Below are 22,609 nucleotides of genomic sequence, written 5' to 3'. Positions count from 1 at the left end.
AATAATAGTTATTTGCATGTACGCATGAACCGGGCCACTTTGCTTACACGTCCATTTTGCTAATCAGCTTTGTCACTCCGAGATCTCTACGCAGGTTTCAGCGCGTTTCGACTGTACAAAGTCTTGTCTACGACGAGGCCGCGTAAGCGAATCAACGCTTTACCTCCGGGACAACGGGCTGCATCGGCTTCTCCAGTCGGTCATCGCCGGCGGGCCGAGGTTTGAGGAGGGCCGTCCCAGCACCGAGGGCCCCCAGCGGTGTGCTGGGCCCGTACTGTAGAGGCGATGCATCGTCCCTCGATAGCAGCTCCAGGGTGTGGCCGTCAGGGCTCAACCAGTAGGAACCGCAGAGTTCAATCAGGAGGTCCATCACCGTCCTGCTGCTCACACAGCAACACGTGGGCAGCAGCAGCAGCAGCACAGACCGCAGCTCCAAGTCAACGTCAAACTGTGAGCAATGCGCAGGACATTTGTTGTTCCCGACTGAGGCCCGACTCGTAATTTAGAAACCAGAAAATTGTTCAAAAGATGCAGCGTGATATTCTTACAGTCTGGCTATGAACGCTCGCGAATGCGTTTGTGTCATGTTTACATTCGATGTGTGGAGTGTAATTTAAATTACTGTTTACGGGCCATAGCAATGAGTATGGAATGTAAGTAAAAAATTGTACACAATGCATCTTCAAAACACTCACCATCCTAACGTATTACGAGGAGGGGGATCAATCATACGTCTTGTTCACACTCATGGATTTCAAACACGGCTTAACAAGTTAAAACGTGTTGCATGGATACAAAATATATTTTTAATGTTGTATTCAAAATGACCGTAAATGTTTTCCAAGAAATAAAATGGCGTGTTTATTATATCCATAGCGATTATTTGCGCATTTAACAAATCCCCAAAAAAATAACACGCCGGCAGATGCAATCACCCAAAAGATGACCACATTACAGACAACTGGAAATAGCTCGTTATAAAATTGCTTGCAAAGAGGGCAATTTGACCTCGCGGCCATGAAGATTTATGCTTCGTGAAAATAACACATTTATTTTAATGCATTTAAAACCCGCTGTGTGAGCACAGAAACATTCCACGTGGAGCCAGTTTTACCGTGGATCATTCGCCCACCCACGCAGCACGTCCACCACTCTCATTAAACTCCACTCACCACTCTTATTAAACTCCACTCACCACTCTTATTAAACTCCACTCACCACTCTTATTAAACTCCACTCACCACTCTTATTAAACTCCACTCACCACTCTTATTAAACTCCACTCACCACTCTTATTAAACTCCACTCACCACTCTCATTAAACTCCACTCACCACTCTTATTAAACTCCACTCACCACTCTCATTAAACTCCACTCACCACTCTTATTAAACTCCACTCACCACTCTTATTAAACTCCACTCACCACTCTTATTAAACTCCACTCACCACTCTTATTAAACTCCACTCACCACTCTCATTAAACTCCACTCACCACTCTTATTAAACTCCACTCACCACTCTTATTAAACTCCACTCACCACTCTAATTAAACTCCACTCACCACTCTTATTAAACTCCACTCACCACTCTCATTAAACTCTACTCACCACTCTTATTAAACTCCACTCACCACTCTTATTAAACTCCACTCACCACTCTTATTAAACTCCACTCACCACTCTTATTAAACTCCACTCACCACTCTTATTAAACTCCACTCACCACTCTTATTAAGCTCCACTCACCACTCTTATTAAACTCCACTCACCACTCTCATTAAACTCCACTCACCACTCTTATTAAACTCCACTCACCACTCTTATTAAACTCCACTCACCACTCTTATTAAACTCCACTCACCACTCTTATTAAGCTCCACTTTTATTAAGCTCCACTCACCACTCTTATTAAACTCCACTCACCACTCTCATTAAACTCCACTCACCACTCTCATTAAACTCCACTCACCACAATATTAAACTCCACTCACCACTCTTATTAAACCCACTCACCACTCTCATTAAACTCCACTCACCACTCTCATTAAACTCCACTCACCACTCTTATTAAACTCCACTCACCACTCTCATTAAACTCCACTCACCACTCTTATTAAACTCCACTCACCACTCTCATTAAACTCCACTCACCACTCTTATTAAACTCCACTCACCACTCTCATTAAACTCCACTCACCACTCTTATTAAACTCCACTCACCACTCTTATTAAACTCCACTCACCACTCTTATTAAACTCCACTCACCACTCTTATTAAACTCCACTCACAACTCTCATTAAACTCCACTCACCACTCTTATTAAACTCCACTTACCACTCTCATTAAACTCCACTCACCACTCTTATTAAACTCCACTCACCACTCTTATTAAACTCTACTCACCACTCTCATTAAACACCACTCTTATTAAACTCCACTAACCACTCTCATTAAACTCCACTCACCACTCTTATTAAACTCCACTCACCACTCTTATTAAACTCCACTCACCACTCTTATTAAACTCCACTCACCACTCTCATTAAACTACTCACCACTCTTATTAAACTCCACTCACCACTCTCATTAAACTCCACTCACCACTCTTATTAAACTCCACTCACCACTCTCATTAAACTCCACTCAGGGACTCCCCGGCCCTACGCCCTTATAAGGGCGAGGTCAGAGGAAACCAGAGTGTAGACCCTGGGCCGGGGTCAGTGGTCAGCCCCCCCTAGGGTGATCACAGCGGAGGAGCCGAGAGCGTTGCCAGCGTCACGGCACGCTGGGAGTAGGCCGTGTCCCTAGGGCTGTAGCAGCGCATCAGGACTGTCGGGGAGCGCTGTGTTGTAATAAAGGAGTTGTCTATACGAAGGTGTGTCTACGGAACCCATTACGCCTGTGCCAAACTTGGGCGGCCATAAAATGCTTACCCATCCATCGCTTGATCCCCGCAGGAATGGAATGAGTGTGCGTGTGTGTGTAGCGGTTAGCGCTACGCTGCGCTATGAACCTGGCGACCCGGGTTCGATTCCCGCTCACGGCCAACACCGGTGACGATTATCTGAACGGGTCCCGGGCCTCCCCTAGGTCGACTCAGCCTCAAATGAGTACCTGGTGCGGTGGATAAAAACATTGCCACTGGGGAGACAAAGGCGGTCGGGCGTGGTGCTGGCCACCCACCCCCTCGTGTACCGTTCCGGCCTTCATAAGTGCTCGCTAACAGCACTTGCCCCAACTGTCTGTTAAGGCTACACGGGGGATCTTTGTGTTTGTGTGTGCTCGCTAACAGCACTTGCCCCTACAGTCTGTTACAGGCTACACGGGGGATCTTTGTCTTTGTGTGTGCTCGCTAACAGCACTTGCCCCTACAACTCTGTTACAGGCTACACGGGGGATCTTTGTCTGTGCTCGCTAACAGCACTTGCCCCTACAGTCTGTTACAGGCTACACGGGGGATCTTTGTCTTTGTGTGCTGCTCGCTAACAGCACCACTTGCCCCTACAGTCTGTTACAGGCTACACGGGGGATCTTTGTCTTTGTGTGCTGCTCACTAGCAGCACTTGCCCCTACAGTCTGTTACAGGCTACACGGGGGATCTTTGTCTGTTTATCTTTGTGTAAATAATCCAAGTGCACGACACGCACCTCCCGTCGACTCGGGCCACGTGGTGCGCCCCGCCCGGCAGGATGACGTTGAGCTCCACGTTGTCCACTGGGGGGCCGTCGCCACCGTCCGGTGGGTCTAAGTTGGGGGTCCCAGTCTGGGACTGGGACCGCGTCAGCGGTGGTACCGGCGCACGGGGCTTCATCTTCCGGGCTGCTGCGGAACGACAACAAAATAAAGAGCAGTGGGACGTTGCGCTGCTAGGCCGTTTTAAGGATTTATATTGTTACATCAACAAGGGGGGTGGGGTGTGCAGTCAGGGTTGATGCAGGTACATTCGTTAGGTCAAGGCGAAGCCACTCATTCTCCAACGTCGGTGGACTGGCGATTTGTTAGGAACAACGAATGATCGGCCACTTAAGAGATCACAAGGCAATGGGGATCAATGCGTCAACATTCAACCCTGACTTAAAACTGCAATTAATCAAGTGATAGGCGTGTGACCGCCCTTACACACATCACTTTCAGATCTCGCATGGCCACGTGCACCTATATTCACAAATTGAAAGGAAATTAATGTATTCATTTAGTGGTTAGCAGCAGTAATGTATGATCATGATGCTTTAAATAAATAAAACATTTCATAAAAACGAAGCAGATGGAACCATTATATTACAAACACAGTAGCTCCATGTGATGCTTATGTAAAACGCAATATCTACGTAAATGCAATTGCCAGTTCAACGTAACACGTTTGCTACTTTGTTGCATGCAATTTCACGTTCACTTAAAATTGGGCAGTGCTCTTTGAATACATCTTGCACTGACTGTGCAAGCCCTGTACCGCCATGAAATTACTACACAGAGAAGTTATATTAAATCACTCTTGACAACAGGATGTTGATGAGTGATTAGCACGTGATGAGTCATTCATTGATCCGTTCGTTTTTTTAAAAATCATCTATCAGTATGGTGGGGGGGGGGTGTGGTCACTCCGTCAAGTAACCAGTTAACATTATCAAGACACACCTTAGTACATGACTTAAGTGAGTTTAGGGGTGTGATCAGTACGTACGATATAATTTTTGTTTGGGTGAATAATTATCCCGAATGTTTACGATCTGACCACTTACTGCATTCTTGGCGTAATGCAGTAAGAGTGTGAGTGTGTGTATGTGTGTGTATGTGAGTGTGTATGTGTGTATGTGAGTGTGTATGTGAGTGTGTGTATGTGTGTGAGTATGTATATGAGTGTGTATGTGAGTGTGTGTGTGAGTGTGTATGTGAGTGTGTATGTGAGTGTGTATGTGAGTGTGTATGTGTGTATACAGTCTGTTAAGGTAATATGGGGGATCTTTGTCGTTGTTGTGTATATGAGTGTGTATGTGTATGTATGTGAGTGTGTATGTGTATGTGAGTGTGTGTGTATGTATATGAGTGTGTATATGAGTGTGTATGTGAGTGTGTATGTGTGTATGTATGTGAGTGTGTATGAGTGTGTATGTGAGTGAGTGTGTATGTGAGTGTGTATGTGAGTGTGTATATTAGTGTGTATATGAGTGTGTATGTGTGTATGTATGTGAGTGTGTATGTGTGTATGTATATGTGTGTATGTGAGTGTGTATATGAGTGTGTATGTGAGTGTGTATATGAGTGTGTATATGAGTGTGAATGTGAGTGTGTATGTGAGTGTGTATGTGTGTGTGTGTGTATATGAGTGTGAATGTGAGTGTGTATGTGAGTGTGTATGTGTGTGTGTATATGAGTGTGAATGTGAGTGTGTATATGAGTGTGTATATGAGTGTGTATGTGTGTGTGTATGTGAGTGTGTATGTGAGTGTGTATATGAGTGTATATGAGTGTGTATATGAGTGTGTATGAGTGTATGTGAGTGTGTATATGAGTGTGTGAGTGTGTGTGTGTTTGTACAAGGATGTTGCAACCTGCTGTGTATGGTGTACACTGAAGTTCTTCTATGTGTAAGCACCTTGGCAGGAGTTTCAAAGGGGGAGGAACAACAACAACAACCTGCTTGCACACACACGGACACACACACGGACACACACACAGACATACACACACAGACACACACACACGGACACACACACACGGACACACACACACGGACACACACACACAGACACAATACAACAATGAGTACACACGTGTCAGCCAGAGTGAGCGGACACTGCTCAGATGGATCAACGTTTTCCATCATTAGACCTCCTTTGCCAGTACCAAAATATAATAATAGTGTTTTTTCCCCTTTTTTCTGGCAACAAAACTGACACCTTTTTAACAAGGATTCATGTTACTGCATTAACCACAATACCTGCAGTCAAAATGCAAACAAAACACATACTATGATCATATATGATGCATTGTCCTTGAAACTGATTGGTCCACACCAAGAAAGCCATCCCTTGGTGTGGACCAATCAGTTTCAAGGACAATGCATCATATATTATCATAGTATGTTTTTTTTTTATTATCATAGTATGTGGTTAATGCAGTAACATGAATCCTTGTTAAAAGGTTTCAGTTTTGTTTTGCCGAATCGATTGTTAAAAAGCCACTCGCCATAACAATTACGTCATCCATTGTGATTCACAGCATCTCAATACTACATTGTTCAAGCGTTATGTAACATGCCCGTATTTGTATTCAGCAAAAGTTATTTAAACATGCGCTTGAGTGTCATAGATTTTACACGTATGTAGAAAATGCAAAGAAATGTGTCAGGCATATTATCACACGTCCTATTAAACCGCTCCCACCGTCTGTACACACACACGGTGGTGGTGGTACTTTATACTGTAAAACACAGCACTTATAATACACCTTTATAAATGACCGCAGTCGTAAATCGGCCACGTGTATTAACCACGTGGAGCTCATTAACACAGCCACGTTAGCCACGAAAAATCAGACACAGTCGTTCACTCGTAACTTAGAACTTGTAAAATCTATACACGTTACTTTTAAACTACGAATAAGAGTACTGTAATTACGGCAAAAATACATTAGAGGTGCTGTATATCAGAACAATAAATCAAACAATAACACAGCCACGTAAACCACAAACGCCAAAGGCCCCGTTCACCACCACAACTTGTGCTAAAATATTCTTGGTTCGTTCGGTAAAGTCACCACGTAGAAGGGAAACAATAAAACAATAAAAATATAAAACAATAAAATAATAAAAATATAAAACAATAAAATTATTATTCTTGGTTCTTTCGGTAAAGTCACATAGAAGGGAAACAATAAAATAATACAAATATAAAATAATACAATTCTCACGACATATCGACTGCAACACAAGCAATCATCATCAGGTGTGAAAACCACAACAAAATATTCTTGCTGTGGTTTTCACACCTGATGATGATTGCTTGTGTTGCAGTCGAAACGTCGTGAGAATTTTGTGTTATATTTTTATTATTTTATAGTTTCCCTTCTACGTGGTGACTTTACCAAAAAGAACCAAGAATAAGAATCCCTGCAGTCACGAAAGCATAAAAATCAAAATGTAACTTGTGCCAAGTTATCAGAGTTACTCATCAATCCGACTTGTTCAACGTATAGCTGCTACGGCTTCAAAGATTATCACAAACAACAATCATTAAACATAAATAAGGGAGCCCAGAACACCCCACCACCAACAACCACAACAACCACGCCATCATCAACGTATAGCTGCTACGGCTTCAAAGATTATCACCAACAACAATCATTAAACATAAATAAGGGAGCCCAGAACACCCCACCACCACCAACAACCACACCACCATCAACGTATAGCTGCTACGGCTTCAAAGATCGTCACAAACAACAATCATTAAACATAAATAAGGGAGCCCAGAACACCCCACCACCAACAACAACCACACCATCATCAACGTATAGCTGCTACGGCTTCAAAGATTGTCACAAACAACAATCATTAAACATAAATAAGGGAGCCCAGAACACCCCACCACCACCACCAACAACCACAACAACCACACCATCATCACGGACGACATAAACTTGTTTACTTCACACCACGCAACAACTTTACAAACTGTTGTTGTTGTTTACGAATGCGACCTCGCAGAACCGCAAGAGTTTGTGACGCTGTGCAAGCAAGCAGCAGCATCACCATCTATTTATAATTAATATCGTGAACAAAACAAGTACAAACTTCTCCGTCTCTCTCCACTTCCACACTTGCAACCAACCCCACTTCCTCCACGTGCTGCTGCTGCTGCTCACACAGACAGCGACAACAGCAGCAGCGTGCGACAAAAGGTAGCCATTACCACGTGCTGGTGATCACGTGCTGGTGGTGGTGGTGCTGGTCACGTGGTTGTTTGTAGTCGTGGATTTTGTCTTAACGGGGTCTCCAGACAAAACCTTGTAACTCCACAGGCTGCTGGCTGCTGCTGCTGGCTGCTTGCCGTCTCTCACTCCTCCCTGGAAGCCGGGAGGCGGGCGGGCGGGGCGGGCGGGAGCGTGAACAGAACTCGACGGCAGTGTGGCCGGGACCTCGGTTACGGTCGGTCTCAGACGGGCCCCGTCACCGCTGCGTAGTCCCGTCGTCGTGTGCGCGAAGGGGCCCACGGAGCGGATGAGCGAGAGAAGGGGAGAGAGAGAGAAGGAGAGAGAGATTATGGGAGCTGTGAGAGAGAGAGCGAAGTGGAGTTGATGAGAGCGGCAGGAGGAGGGGGAGGGGAGGGACGAGGAGGGGGCGGTGCCGTAGTGGGCGGGGTCACACTACGGCACCGCCCCCTCCTCGTCCCTAGTGTGACCCCGCCCACTACGGCACCGCCCCCTCCTCGTCCCTAGTGTGACCCCGCCTACTACAGCACCGCCCCCTCCTCGTCCCTAGTGTGACCCCGCCCACTACGGCTGAGACTTGAAGCCAACTCGGTGTGTGGGGGTGGGTGGTTACTAAAACAAACATTCAGATTTATTAGTGCAGCAAAGCGCTTCATAAACTCAAGCCGTGTTTAATTTTACCAGGGTAAGGCTCACTGGGCTCTGTTAGATCTGCTTTAATTTATTTGTCTTTCCAGAAGAGATCTGCATATCGTCGCAAATGATGGGTCAACCAAATTGGCTTATCGTGGGTAAATTTGTAAGACGCTAATGCAGGGTGGTTTAAAAAAATGTGGACCCAATTTCAAAGCGGTATATTTCACGATGGCAACAACACGTTACAATTACACAACAAGTTACAAACGTAACAGTAGGGGTCTTCCCCCTTTTTTCTGACAACAAAACTGAAACCTTTTTAACAAGGATTCATGTCTACTGCATTAACCACAATACCTGCGGTCAAAATGCAAACAAAAAACATACTATGATCATATATGATGCATTGTCATTGGTGTGGACCAATCAGTTTCAAGGACAATGCCACATATATTATCATAGTATGTTTTTGTTTGCATTTTGACTGTAGGTATTGTGGTTATGCAGTAGACATGAATCCTTGTTAAAAAGGTTTCAGTTTTGTTGCCAGAAAAAAGGGGGAAAACCCCTATTGTTACATTTTGGTACTGGCAAAGGAGGTCTAATGAAGTTACAAACGCTTTAATGAGTTATCAAGATTTACTAACCATTTTATAAATTCTCTATGTGCCCTCCACCAACATCGAGACGATAGTTGAATTCGTCCCAAACGCCTCTCAAAGCGAAGTCTTCTCTTCCACTGAAGTCACCGCTTGCCGTGATTCTGTTTTTGAGGTCATCCAGATGAGTCGCTGATGGTAGCACCAAAATCACTCTACGGGTCTTTGACGTATCACCACAAGGACAAGTCGCAGGGTGTGGCCGGTGAATGACTGAGGCTAGGGGATGTTTGTGCGCTGGCAGAAGCATCTAGCGGTTATCATTTTAAACTCTATGCCCCGCCGTTTCAAGTGGTATTGCCCGATGACGTTGGATGTAATTACCAGCGTAACGTCACAGTACTAATCAAACTGTAAATGTTGTGGATTCACTCTTCAACCACCACCGGTGTGGGGCTAAAGTAGTGAACTAATTGTCTTTTTTCAACGTGACGCTTTTTTTTGCTGATTGGCCGTGTCGGGTGGTGGAGGGTTACGACACAGTTATAAATAACACCATCTAACCCAGAAAACCTTTATTGTGGATTATTATGAAGAGTTCGTGGTTTGCAGAGATGTAGCGATTTCAAATCGGGTCAATGTATTTGAAACACCCTGCTCTAAAATCCTGACCCGAACCTTAATAACAATACGATTATATTAAAACATTATAGCAATGCATTGATAAAAATTACATATTTACAGTGGTGGTAAATATTCAACATGCAAAAATAATGTGCGGTGCTTCTAAAAGTATTACATTTGCATCTTCTGGCATAATTATGAAGACAACCTAGACTGGATCAGCCCATCATCTGTCGGGGGTAGATACAATAGGTAACACACTGTGGAGGAGAAGTCAACAGTGGTTGCCTTTATGTGTTTACTTGCCCCCGCCATAGTAACGTCGAATTTCCACCACGTGGCTCAGAGCTCTTAAACGGGAGATGAGCACCGCCTAAATGCTCACTTTGTAAAAAAAATATTTTTGAGATCAGAACGCATCAGTACAAATACAATATTACAGTAGAGTTCACATTGCAGCAGTACACAGACAAGTCACAATCATTCATTGTTATTATTTTATCCAGGCGAGATTGCAGGATTCAATCCATGCAACCTATCTTGGCCACGGATCAGTAACAAAGGGATGGGGAACCTTACGACTTCGGCTGATTGTTGATCCTTCAACAACAGCCTTGTGCCATTGTAATGTTTTTTATTTAACGTAAAGGCATTTATGTTTTTTAACTTTATATTTTGAAAAGTAATGTCCGTTTGTGTTGACCCTGCAACCACAGCCTTCCGATTAATTATTAGACGGTTGGCTATTTTATCATTCGTTATTTTACAATAATTAACTTTACTTCTGAACAATCACTTCACTGTCTCCTGTAAATCGTTCATTGAATGTTTTTGATCTTTTTATTCTGAATCTGCTCGTGTAAAATCGATGTTTTCATTTTATTAAAAAATTTGAGCGATGCATCAATGCGTTTGTTTTTGTCAATTTCCCCGTGTCTAATCGGCACCAGTGATTCTGTCAAATTCTCTTCAGAACGATGGACCCACAAATCAACTTTGGTTACAGCCTGCTTTGTCGAGTCTTAGAAGATGTGCAGTTTGTGGATTAACGCTCCACGATTAATTGGTGATGTACAGTGGGATGATGTATGAAGAAATATTTCATACTGTGGGAATTGCAGGTTAAACTTCACAGACTGTACCCAGTCTTTGGGGGGTAGGGGAGGGAAAATGTCCTTCCTTGTTATAGTAATAGGTTTTACCCTTTTAATTGGCACAAAAACTGACACCTTTATTCAAGGCATCATGTTTGCAATAACCACAACACAAGCAGTCAAAATGCAAACAAAAGCGACAACTCTGATAATAATATGCACTGTCCTTGAATTTGATTGGGTAAAACCTATTACTATATCTTGTTACTGGCAAAGGAGGTCTCATAATGTAAATCTTTCCATGTTGTTAAACTCCAACCCTCGCTGTGACCCTGTTGAAGCAACGCTGGATGGCGCCCTATTCCCATTGTAGATCCTGAACTCGCGCTGTGCAGAGTGGTCCTGATGTCTTGTGACTCCCAAAATTAATTGACCCCTAACATATTTGTCATTTGCATGTTAAATGTTGGGTTTTAAATAAAGCCTCCCATTACAATATTAAGCTTTAGAGAATTCAATTAAGAACGCGAGACATTTGGACCACCCTGTATCTGTAGCCTGGAATTCCACGTTGCTGATGGTGGCCAGTTTACATTGGTTGGCTTCTCACAAAGTGATGCTCAATATACACAATAAATATGAAAATAATGGAAGATAAAAACATCTCGCATTCTGAAGGATTCAGCTCAAAGTTCAGCTTTAAATGTGACCTGTTTTGTTGCCAGAAAAAAATGGGAAAACCTATTCTCATATAAATCAGCTAATGAACTGTCATTCCACTGAATTTGTATCTGAGATATAGACAGGGTTTTCATAATAAATTGATGGTGGATAAAACCAGCAAGTGGCAAATTCCGCAACAGGTTACTTTATAAATTTCTATAAATCTCGGAATGAAATGTGCGTGTGTGTTGCGGTTTTTCTGTTTAATTTTTGTTAAAAAAAAGTTACTTATTAACTTTGTACCCAGTGGTGTTGACAAGAATCAATGATCAAAGTTAATGACACACCCACAAATGAAAAGACGGCTGATAAGTTAAAGAGCCAAGCTCCATACTCTTTGGTTCTATTGGGTAAAGTCACGTAGGTAAAAAAATAAAATAACAAGCCAAGCTCCATTGGAAGTCGACAGTGACCAGTCATTTTATTGTCGAGATACGTTACACAAGTGCGCTACTTGGCGGGCTGCAGGCCAACAGTGGCCGTTGAAGATGAGATCAGATTGCTTCATTGATGTTTTGTTTCATCATTAGACCTCCTTTGCCAGTACCAAAATATAATAACAGGGGTTTTCCTCCTTTTTTTCTGGCAACAAAACTGAAACGTTTTTAACAAGGATTCATGTTACTGCATTAACCACACACAATACCTGCAGTCAAAATGCAAACAAAAAAACATACTCTGATAATATATATGTGGCATTGAAGCCTCGACCCAATTGGTGCTCGACCAGATGACGCCAAAAGGCTCAAAAGAAAGCCGTCCCTTGGTGTGGACCAATCAGTTTCAAGGACAATGCATCATCATATATTATCATAGTATGTTTTATTTTTGCATTGAGACTGCAGGTATTGTGGTTAATGCAGTAACATGAATCCTTGCAAAAAGGTTTCAGTTTTGTTGCCAGAAAAAAGGGGGAAAACCCCAATTATTATTATAGTTGTTTTGTTATTACTGGATTGGAGTCTCTCTCGGAGCCATGCCAGCATCACCACAGTTTAAACACTCGCACACAGATCATACATTCGAGATTTTGCCTCTACGGTGCAGTGTTCTTTAGATGGAAGCTTTCAATTTACGTGTGTACAGAATGTGAAAATTCCAGTAGCTAAATATATATTTGTGTGTGTGTGTAAAGAAGGATGACCATTGTGTGGGTGGAAGGCACCTAGCCCTGAAAGACACTGGTAACTGTCAGTCGATAAGGTATGTTACAATATACAGGAGTACTATCTGTATACTTGATGTATACTGCACGTACAAAACCCCTTTTGGCAATGTGCTGTTTGGATGAGGGCCCTCTCCACGCTGTCTGGGTCATGGACACGATTTTGCAGGATGGTAAAGGCAGGGAGTCATAGACGTGGCAGTTTTAGAAGTGCAGCACAATTTATTTTACTTCGCTGTCATCTGCTGCCCACAAAACTCGTCTTTAATAAGTGTCGTTTGTTTTTTATTAACATAAAATAGTCACGTTCCACAAGGTGCTCCAGATGTCTTGTGACCCCCCCCCCACACACTTAATTATCTTCATACGGTATATATTTTATGTAAGGTTTATTTAGAAACAGAAATTAATACGCAAATGAAACACATTTTCCGGGGTCAGTTAATTGGGGGTTATAAGACATCTGGACCGTCCTGTATAGTACACAACAGAGAGTCTGCTGTATTGTCACGTGGCTAAACTCTTAGTACTGGTCCTGATTTAAGATGGTATATACAGCATGGGGCAGTAAAGACACATTTGAGAAAAGCATACTGTATACAGTAGTGTATTGTTAAAGTTAATTAAAATAACATACAGTATATCTCCATATATATAAAAGGCAAAGTTGTGATTGTGTCAGTTTAACACGTAGCAAGCTTTCGCGACCAATATTATTCATAATAAAGGTTTTTTTTAGTTAGATCGCGTTATTTATGAATGTGTCGTAACCCTCCACCACCCGACACGGCCAATCAGCAAATAAATTAGTGAACTAATTGTCTTTTGTCAACGTGACACTTATTTTTTGCTGATTGGCCGTGTCGGGTGGTGGAGGGTTACGACACAGTTATAAATAACGCGATCTAACCCAGAAAACCTTTATTGTGGATTATTATGAAGAGTTCGTGGTTTGCAGAGATGTAGCGATTTCAAATCTGGTCGACCTATTTGAAACACACTGCTCTAAAATCCTGACCCGAACCTTAATAACAATACGATTGATTAAAACATTATAGCAATGCATTGATTAAAATTACATATTTACAGTGGCGGTAAATATTCAACATGCAAAAATAATGTGCGGTGCTTCGAAAAGTATTGTATTTGCATCTTCTGGCATAATTATGAAGACAACCTAGACTGGATCAGCCCATCATCTGTCGGGGGTAGATACAATGAGTAACACACTGTGGAGAAGTCAACAGTGGGGTTACTTGCCCCCGCCATAGTAACGTCGAATTTCCACCACGTGGCTCAGAGCTCTTAAACTGGAGATGAGCACCGTCTAAATGCTCACTTTGGAAAATTTTTATTTTCGAGATCAGAACGCATCAGTACAAATACAATATTACAGTAGAGCTCACATTACAGCAGTACACAGACAAGTTACAATCATTCATTATTATTATTTTATCCAGGCGAGATTACAGGATTTAATCCATGCAACCTATCTTGGCCACGGATCAGTAACTAAGGGATGGGGAACCTTACGATTTCGGCTGATTGTTGATCCTTCTACAACAGCCTTGTGCCATTGTGATGTTTTTTTTTAATGTAAAGGCATTTATAATGTTTTTTAACTATATATTTTTAAAAGTAATGTCCGTTTGTATTGACCCTGCAACCACATCCTTCCGATTAATTATTAGACGGTTGGCTATTTTATCATTCGTTATTTACGATAATTAACTTTACTTCTGAACAATCACTTTGCTGTCTCCTGTAAATCGTTCATTGAATGTTTTTGATCTTTTAATTCTGAATCTGTTCGTGTAAAATCGATGTTTTCATTTCATTAAAAAATTTGAGCGATGCATCAATGCGTTTGTTCTTGTCAATGTCCCCGTGTCTAATCGGCACCAGTGATTCTGTCAAATTCGCTTCAGTACGATGGACCCACAAATCAATTTTGGTTACAGCCTGCTTTGTCGAGTCTTAGAAGATGTGCAGTTTGTGGATTAACGCTCCACGATTAATTGACGATGTACAGTGGAATGATGTATGAAGAAATATTTCATACTGTAGGAATTGCAGGTTTAACTTCACAGACTGTACCCAGTCTTTGGGGGGTAGGGGAGGGCAAATGTCTTTCCTTGTTATAGTAATAGGTTTTACCCTTTTAACTGGCACAAAAACTGACACCTTTATTCAAGGCATCATGTTTGCAATAACCACAACATAAGCAGTCAAAATGCAAACAAAAGTGACAACTCTCATAAAAATATGCACTGTCCTTGAATTTGATTGGGTAAAACCTATTACTATATCTTGTTACTGACAAAGGAGGTCTCATAATGTAAATCTTTCCTTCTTGTTAAACTCCAACCCTCGCTGCGACCCTATTAAAGCAACGCTGGGTGGCACCCTATTCCCATTGTAGATCCTGAACTCGTGCTGTGCAGAGTGGTCCTGATGTCTTGTGACTCCCAAAATTAATTGACCCCGAACATATTTGCATATTAAATGTTGCGTTTTAAATAAAGCCTCCTATTACAATATTAAGCTTTAGAGGAGACATGAGACATTTGGACCACCCTGTATCTGTAGCCTGGAATTCCACGTTGCTGATGGTGGCCAGTTTACATTTTTTGGCTTCTCACAAAGTGATGCTCAATATACACAATAAGTATGAAAATAATGGAAGATAAAAACATCTCACATTCTGAAGGATTTCAGCTCAAAGTTCAGCTTTAAATGTGACCTGTTTTGTTGCCAGAAAAAAAATGGGAAAACCTATTTTCATATCAATCAGCCAATGAACTGTCATTACACTGAATTTGTATCTGAGATATAGACAGGGTTCTCATAATAAATTGATGGTGGATAAAACCAGCAAGTGGCAAATTCTGCAACAGGTTACTTTATACATTTCTATAGATCTCGGAATGAAATGTGCGTGTGTGTTGCGGTTTTTTCTGTTTAATTTTTGTTTAAAAAAATTGTTACTTATTAACTTTGTACCCAGTGGTGTTGACAAGAATCAATTATCAAAGTTAATGACACACCCACAAATGAAAAGACGGCTGATAAGTTAAAGAGCCAAGCTCCATTGGAAGTGGACAGTGACCAGTCATTTTATTGTCGAGATACGTTACACAAGTGCGTTACTTGGCGGGCTGCAGGCCAACAGTAGCCGTTCAAGATGAGATCAGATTGCTTCATTGATGTTTTGTTCATCATTAGACCTCCTTTGCCAGTACCAAAATATAATAATAGGGTTTTTCCTCTTTTTTTCTGGCAACAAAACTGGAGCCTTTTTAGCAAGGATTCATGTCTGCATTAACCACAATACCTGCAGTCAAAATGCAAACGAAAAAACATACTATGATAATAAATATGTGGCATTGAAGCCTCGACCCAATTGGTACTCGACCAGATGACGCCAAAAGGCTCAAAAGAAAGCCGTCCCTTGGTGTGGACCAATCAGTTTCAAGGACAATGCATCATCATATATTATCATAGTATGTTTTATTTTTGCATTTTGACTGCAGGTATTGTGGTTAATGCAGTAGACATAAATCCTTGTTCTATGGGAGCCTTTAACATTGAAGTCTATGGGAGCCTTTAGCATTGAAGTCTATGGGAGCCTTTAACATTGAAGTCTATGGGAGCCTTTAATATTGAGGTCTATGGGAGCCTTTAACATTGAAGTCTATGGGAGCCTTTAACAGTGAAGTCTATGGGAGCCTTTAACATTGAAGTCTATGGGTGCCTTTAACATTGAAGTCTGTGGGAGCCTTTAACATTGAAGTCTGTGGGAGCCTTTAACATTGAAGTCTATGGGAGCCTTTAACATTGAAGTCTATGGAAGCCTGTAACATTGACGTCTATGGGAACTTTTAACATTGAAGTCTATGGGAGCCTTTAATATTGAAGTCTATTTGAGCCTGTAACATTGAAGTCTGTGGGAGCCTTTAACATTGAAGTCTATGGGAGCCTTTAACATTGAAGTCTATGGGAGCCTTTAACATTGAAGTCTATGGGAGTGTTCTATGTTGAACTTCTTTCGCTCCGTACGTGGCCAGCCATGCAAACCCACTGGCGGCATTCACAAAACAGACCCAGCACCCGTACCTCTGATTAGCACGGTTGGCCACGTAGGGTGCGAAAGAAGTTCAGGGCACGTACAGCCCTCGCGACAGGGAGCTTCGAGGCGCGTCGTCAGGGCCGTCGTTTGCGACATGGCCGGATAGCTTCTGAAAAACAGCTGCACGGCTCGGTGGGCATCAGGCGGTGAAATAAACAAAAAGAGTCTCCAGCGAGCGGAGAGCGAGAGGAGAGGCGGAGAGGGACGGACGCTCAGGCGCGGCGTTCGGTCTCACCACAGGATGGTGGCGGGCGGCCACACCAACACCGAGCACTCCATGTACACCGCCTCTCCCTCTCTCGCTCTGTACATCCTGTCTGGCTCCGACAGCATCTGCGGGGCGCTGGCTGTGTGAGGCTGTCGTCGGGGGGCTGCCGCGTCCCCCCCTACGAGTCGTGGAGGGGGGGGGGTCATAGAAGGCGATTCGCACAAAGTGGGTTTTTTAAAAATATAAAAAAATCGATTTTCAGAACCCTCTCTCTCTCCCTCTCGCCTGCAAGGTTCTGCGGCTCGGAGTGGTTGTTTCTCGCGTTGGCCTCTCGTCACCGTGGCGGTCGCGTGGATTTCTCCCTCCGGGTCCTTCCGGGCGTCTCTCCCCCCGCGCCGCACTCAGAATCGACGTCGCGCGTTTCAAAGCGTTTGGGCCGCAAAACAAAAAAATGTCCGCGCCCGCTGACGACGGCGACGGCCCGGTCGCCGGTGAAAAAGCGCCACGTAGCTCGGTGGGGCCCTTACCTGCCGGTCAAACACAAAAACAAAGTTTTTCGCAGTTTTAGTTTTCCTAACGAGGGGACGCCGGCCCGGCCCCCGGGGGTCGACGTGGGGGGGGTCACGCTGGGGTCGCGGGTCGTGAGCGACAACTCCGTTGTTGTCCGCCCGGCGGTGGGAGTGAGCTCACCGCGGTGCTTCCCGTCTAGGCGGGTGGCACGTGGTGGGGTGAAGTGTGGGACACTTCAAGAGGTTTGGCTGGCGTGGCGGAGGAGTGGGGTCCAACGTGCCCTGCCTAGAGGGGAGCTCCCTACAGCGCTCTGTGCAGTGAAGGACCTCCTCCTTATCCTCCTCCCCCTCCTCCTCCTCGTCCTCCTCATCCTCCTCCTCATCCTCCCCCTCATCCTCCTCCCCCTCCTCCTCCTCCTCCCCCTCCTCCCCCTCCTCCTCATCCTCCTCCCCCTCCTCCCCCTCCTCCTCATCCTCCTCCTCCTCATCCTCCTCCCCCTCCTCCTCCTCATCCTCCTCCCCCTCCTCCTCCTCCCCTTCCTCCTCCCCCTCCTCATCCTCCTCCCTCCTCCTCCTATTCCTCCTTCCGCCAACAGGGGCACGAGCAAGTACTTGCAGTGCTGCACCTTAACAAACTGCGTACTCAACTGGGCCCTGTACATGTGTATGTGTGTGTGTGATGTCGCAACCGTGCACCTTTCCGTCGTGTGTCCGGAGGTTGCTGCTTTGCTGCATACACCTGATGTGAGCTTCTTTGGTACCGTACGTGGCCAGAGATGATAACCGCAGCTGTGGGCGAAAATACAGCAGAGTGTTAGTAGGGTCTCTGTGTGAGTAGTGTGTGGGTCTCTGTGTGAGTAGTGTGTGGGTCTCTGTGTGAGTAGTGTGTGTGTCTCTCTGTGAGTAGTGTGTGGGTCTCTGTGTGAGTAGTGTGTGGGTCTCTGTGTGAGTAGTGTGTGTGTCTCTCTGTGAGTAGTGTGTGGGTCTCTGTGTGAGTAGTCTGTGGGTCTCTGTGTGAGTAGTGTGTGGGTCTCTGTGTGAGTAGTCTGTGGGTCTCTGTGTGTGAGTAGTGTGTGGGTCTCTGAGTGAGTAGTGTGTGGGTCTCTGTGTGAGAAGTCTGTGGGTCTCTGTGTGTGAGTAGTGTGTGTAGTGTGTGTGTCACACAGATACCTACAAGTGTTTCGAGTACTCGGCCCCGCTTGAACGTCGAAGTGCTTCGTTGAAGCCATCATTTGCAAGAGCCGGAGCGCTTCTGAAAAAAAAAAGCGCCACGAAGCTCAGTGGGCATTGCCTGGTGAAGTCAAAAGAGTCGAGTTTAGTCGATGGCCTTTAGTGGGAGTAGCGTTGAGAGGGGGCATCGTCTCAAGTGTGGTAGCGGCGCTGTTTGCTACTCACGGTCAAGGGGCAGGGCGAAGGGGTTGTGACGACGGTCGCCCAGCACAACGACCAGCAAGGCCACTAAACGGGTGGTGGTGGAGAAAGTCTCCATTGGGGGGAGGTGGCAGATGGTCGGCCTGGCGGCTTCCTTCACTTGGCTAGGAGGGGTGAAGGGGAGGGAGTAGGAGGAGCAGTGGGAATGATATTTATTTAGACTGCAAGAGGAGGAATCCAAAGCGCTACGAAGCTCTTTTTGTCACAGATGTCCAGCTGTGGCACTGGGTCAGAACATGACAACAAACACAAAACAAAAACACGGCGTGAGTGCAGAGTTACAGGAAGAGTAAAACAAATCACTTTAAAAATATATATACTAATAAAACTAACCAATGTTTAATGTTGCCACGGGAAGCACACCACCATGCTACATAGCTCTTTTTTAAGAAGAGACCTTGGCCCATAAATGGTGGGCTGATATCAAGTGGACATTCAGGGCAAAATACTCTAAACGCGTGGCGTTTCGGAATGCGGAGGGGGAAAAACCGGAGGACTCTGGGAGAAAAATCCACGCGGCCGCGGGGAGCGAGAAACGTCAACCCCAAAGAAAGAGCAGGGAGTGTCAGGGTCGGTATCAAACCCCACGACCTCCTGTACACCAGGTGACAACCATGCCGGGTTAAAGACCTCCTCCTTCACAAGGGACAATTGGATGCATGCCTAAGGCTCCCTCACTGATGGACACGTTCCTCCTGTGTTGAGCAAAATGTTTAGGTTCTCATCGTTTCGCAGAGGCTGCATTTTTTGCCACCGCAGAAAACGAACGTTGGGGGAAACGCCTCCTCGCATCGGACTCTTTCTTTTTTTTTTGCTAAAGTCACGTAGGTAAAAAAAATATCTATAAAATAAATAAATGAAAAAAACAACTCAATTAAAATCACGTTTCGGAGGCAGCAGCACAAGCTTCCGTCTTGAGGTGGAAACCGTCACGGCAAAATTGCTGCATCAGGTGAAGAGAACTCTAAGACACCCGAGATTGTATACAGGTTAAGGGGGGGGGGGGGAGAGACAAGAAGGGCCGTGGGGGGGGGCTAAGTTAAGCCACCTTCTGTTATGCTGCAGGGGGTTGGGGACGGAGAGATGGCCGTGTGCAGGTTGAAGAGCGTTACACACGTGAACCAGAGGCAGAAGGCAGTAGTTAAGCTGACAAACTGGTTGCCTTGCGGAGCATACTGCTGTAAACTATAAGGCTGCTAAAGTTTAACTTGGGTTTAACTTTATTTTTTTTACCAGCGCGACTTTACCGAAAAAAAGCTAAAGACTATGAATCCTTGCACATCACGAAAGCTTCAAATCTAGCGCCTCACATCGTGTTAGTTTGGCACCGATGTTCGTGCTGATGTTTTAAACTAGATCAATAAAACAACATTGATTACAGCCCCAGCTCAGGTTATTTTCCCATCAATGAAACAGCCCCTGGAGTGAGAGCACCTTCCAGGATATAAACCAACACTGCCGCACGTCTGTCCAAGAGCTGTGTAAAAAAACAATTGAGTTGAAAAAAATGTCAAGCCGACAGGGAAAGGGGCTCCTGGCAAGTGTGACCACCAGCCAGGTCGATGTATTGGTAATGAGAATGTGCAATTGTTTTTGTCCTTGGAAACACGAACTATGAATAAAACGAGATATTCTTAGCTCTTTCGGTAAAGTCACGTTGAAGGGAAACAATAAAATAAAAATATATATATAACAATAAAATTTCTCACGACGTTTCGACCATAACACAAACGGTTGTCATCAGGTCGAAACGTCGTGAGAATTTTAATTATTTTATATATATTTTATTATTTTATTGTTTCCCTTCAACGTGACTTTACCGAAAGAGCTAAGAATATGAATTACTGCAGTCACGAAAGCTTCAAATCAAAATTTAAAACGAGATACTCACAGAGTTTACGCTTCTGAATGTGCCCTTGTTCAAGCGGTTCACTCGGCCTAAGAGGCAGACGCACGGTAAATTATTGGGCGGCACTTTGTAAGCTGCTAAGGTAGACAAAGTGAGCTTGAACACGACGCGCTCGAGTGAAGTCTTTGAGCGACGCATCACCACGTTGACACGCGTGCATCGCAAACAATTAAAGTTTAAAACACGCAGCAAAGATTCGTTACAAAAAGCCGAGCGGCAGCCTTCACGCATCCTTTGGAAGCTTGCTAACCCACAACATAACCTAGAGACCATCTTCCAGGTCTCCATGGAGACCATCGCATGACAGCGGCATCTGTAGCCGGCCAAAGTGCCGCCTCGGCCGGCTGGGCAATCTAGCCGAGACCGGTGACACTCCCGGAATAGGCCTCAACGCGGCACTCACCAGCGCAACGCTGCGTAGGTGCTGGGGAGGGGGTCTTGAGCTATATCCTCCTTCGTGGTGAGGTTACAAACAAAACAATGTCCTCGTGTGGTCGTGGTGGAGGAGGAGATTCGACGTTCCGTGCCTCGAATCACGGGCAGGCGACTCGGCGGGGCTGTTATCACGTGAGGCCTTAGCAGGGCGCTTTTATAAATCGTAGTGTGGATAGGCGAACACGCAGTGCGAGCGAGGCTCAGATTCTGTAGAATTGATAAACACTGCCCATAGACTCAGCACTGCCCATAGACTCAACACTGCCCATAGACTCAGCACTGCCCATAGACTCAGCACTGCCCATAGACTCAACACTGCCCATAGACTCAACACTGCCCATATACTCAACACTGCACCATAGACTCAACACTGCCCATAGACTCAACACTGCCCATAGACTCAGCACTGCCCATAGACTCAACACTCCCCATAGACTCAACACTGCACCATAGACTCAACACTGCACCATAGACTCAGCACTGCCCGTAGAGTCAACACTGCCCGTAGACTCAACACTGCCCGTAGACTCAACACTGCCCATATACTCAACACTGCCCATAGACTCAACACTGCCCCATAGACTCACCACTGTGATCTCTACATTGGGTCAAACTTAACATATCTTAATGTTCGACGGCTTGTGCACCAGATCTTATTTATTCACGATGTACTTACAAAAAATTCCGCAGACTACCTACTGGATCTCCTCTCTGTTTCAAAGAACAAATTTGACCTCAGGTCTTCGCTCATTTACCAGCTTCACATTCCCTATTGCCGTACAAAAACAGGAGGAAGGGCCTTTGCTATTGATGCCCCCAGGGTCTGGAATGCTATTGCCAATAAACTGCAACTTGAATCACTACCTATGAGATCTTCACTCAAAACTGCTCTAGAGGAGTTGTACACCCCTAGCTGCCACTGCTATTCAGTGGCCTAAAATATGGCTCTAGATTTTGGTGTTATAATTTATTTATGTAGTTTATTGTAAAAAATTCGGTCACAGTCCCTATGATCACTGTTACATTGCATTTATGGCTTTTATTTTGGTGATTTCGAAAAGTTTTTATTTTATTTATGGCCATGTTTTTGTTTATTGTAGTACGGAGTTAGACTGATGGCCTTAATCTTAGTTGTCTTGTGGTTGTTGTTGTTGTTTGACTTGCATCCCACTGGGATTTTTTGCACACAGCGTTGGTGTACGGTGCTATTTCAGGA

General features: G+C 44.4%; 1 protein-coding gene and 1 long non-coding RNA gene across 4 annotated transcripts in view; both read right to left on the bottom strand.

The window, feature by feature from the left end:
* The window catches only part of LOC142911119 (uncharacterized), a gene marked incomplete at its 3' end in the record, with an annotated part of 30,409 nt that extends 22,096 nt beyond the window's left edge, over positions 1–8,313 (bottom strand). The window contains exons 1-4 of the mRNA XM_076060187.1: positions 7,913–8,313; positions 5,596–5,636; positions 3,650–3,824; positions 164–380 (exon numbers count right to left, since the gene is read on the bottom strand). Of these exons, the coding sequence (XP_075916302.1) occupies positions 164–380; positions 3,650–3,813 (381 nt within the window). The remainder of the gene's footprint in view (positions 1–163; positions 381–3,649; positions 3,825–5,595; positions 5,637–7,912) is intronic.
* Positions 8,314–12,971: 4,658 nt separating this feature from the next.
* LOC142911118 (uncharacterized) lies at positions 12,972–21,585 on the bottom strand. 3 transcript variants are annotated; one of them, XR_012933323.1, is made up of 6 exons: positions 21,362–21,585; positions 20,941–20,987; positions 19,014–19,153; positions 18,793–18,870; positions 18,315–18,407; positions 12,972–17,287 (listed from the first exon to the last, which is right to left on the bottom strand). It is a non-coding gene; the product is annotated as an uncharacterized LOC142911118 (long non-coding RNA). The 3 variants fall into 3 exon arrangements; XR_012933322.1 differs by lacking the exon at positions 12,972–17,287 and adding an exon at positions 17,295–17,636; XR_012933324.1 differs by lacking the exons at positions 12,972–17,287; positions 20,941–20,987 and adding an exon at positions 17,295–17,636 and having other exon boundaries at positions 21,362–21,584.
* Between the last annotated feature and the right edge of the window lie 1,024 nt (positions 21,586–22,609).

This window comes from Petromyzon marinus, unplaced genomic scaffold (genome assembly GCF_048934315.1).
Source record: "Petromyzon marinus isolate PM22_M1 ecotype Great Lakes invasive population unplaced genomic scaffold, UKy_Petmar_22M1.pri1.0 PM_G_Scaffold_169, whole genome shotgun sequence".
Classification (NCBI taxonomy): domain Eukaryota; kingdom Metazoa; phylum Chordata; class Hyperoartia; order Petromyzontiformes; family Petromyzontidae; genus Petromyzon; species Petromyzon marinus.
Note: the sequence above shows the minus strand (reverse complement) of the source record. Positions and strands in the feature narration are given on the sequence as shown.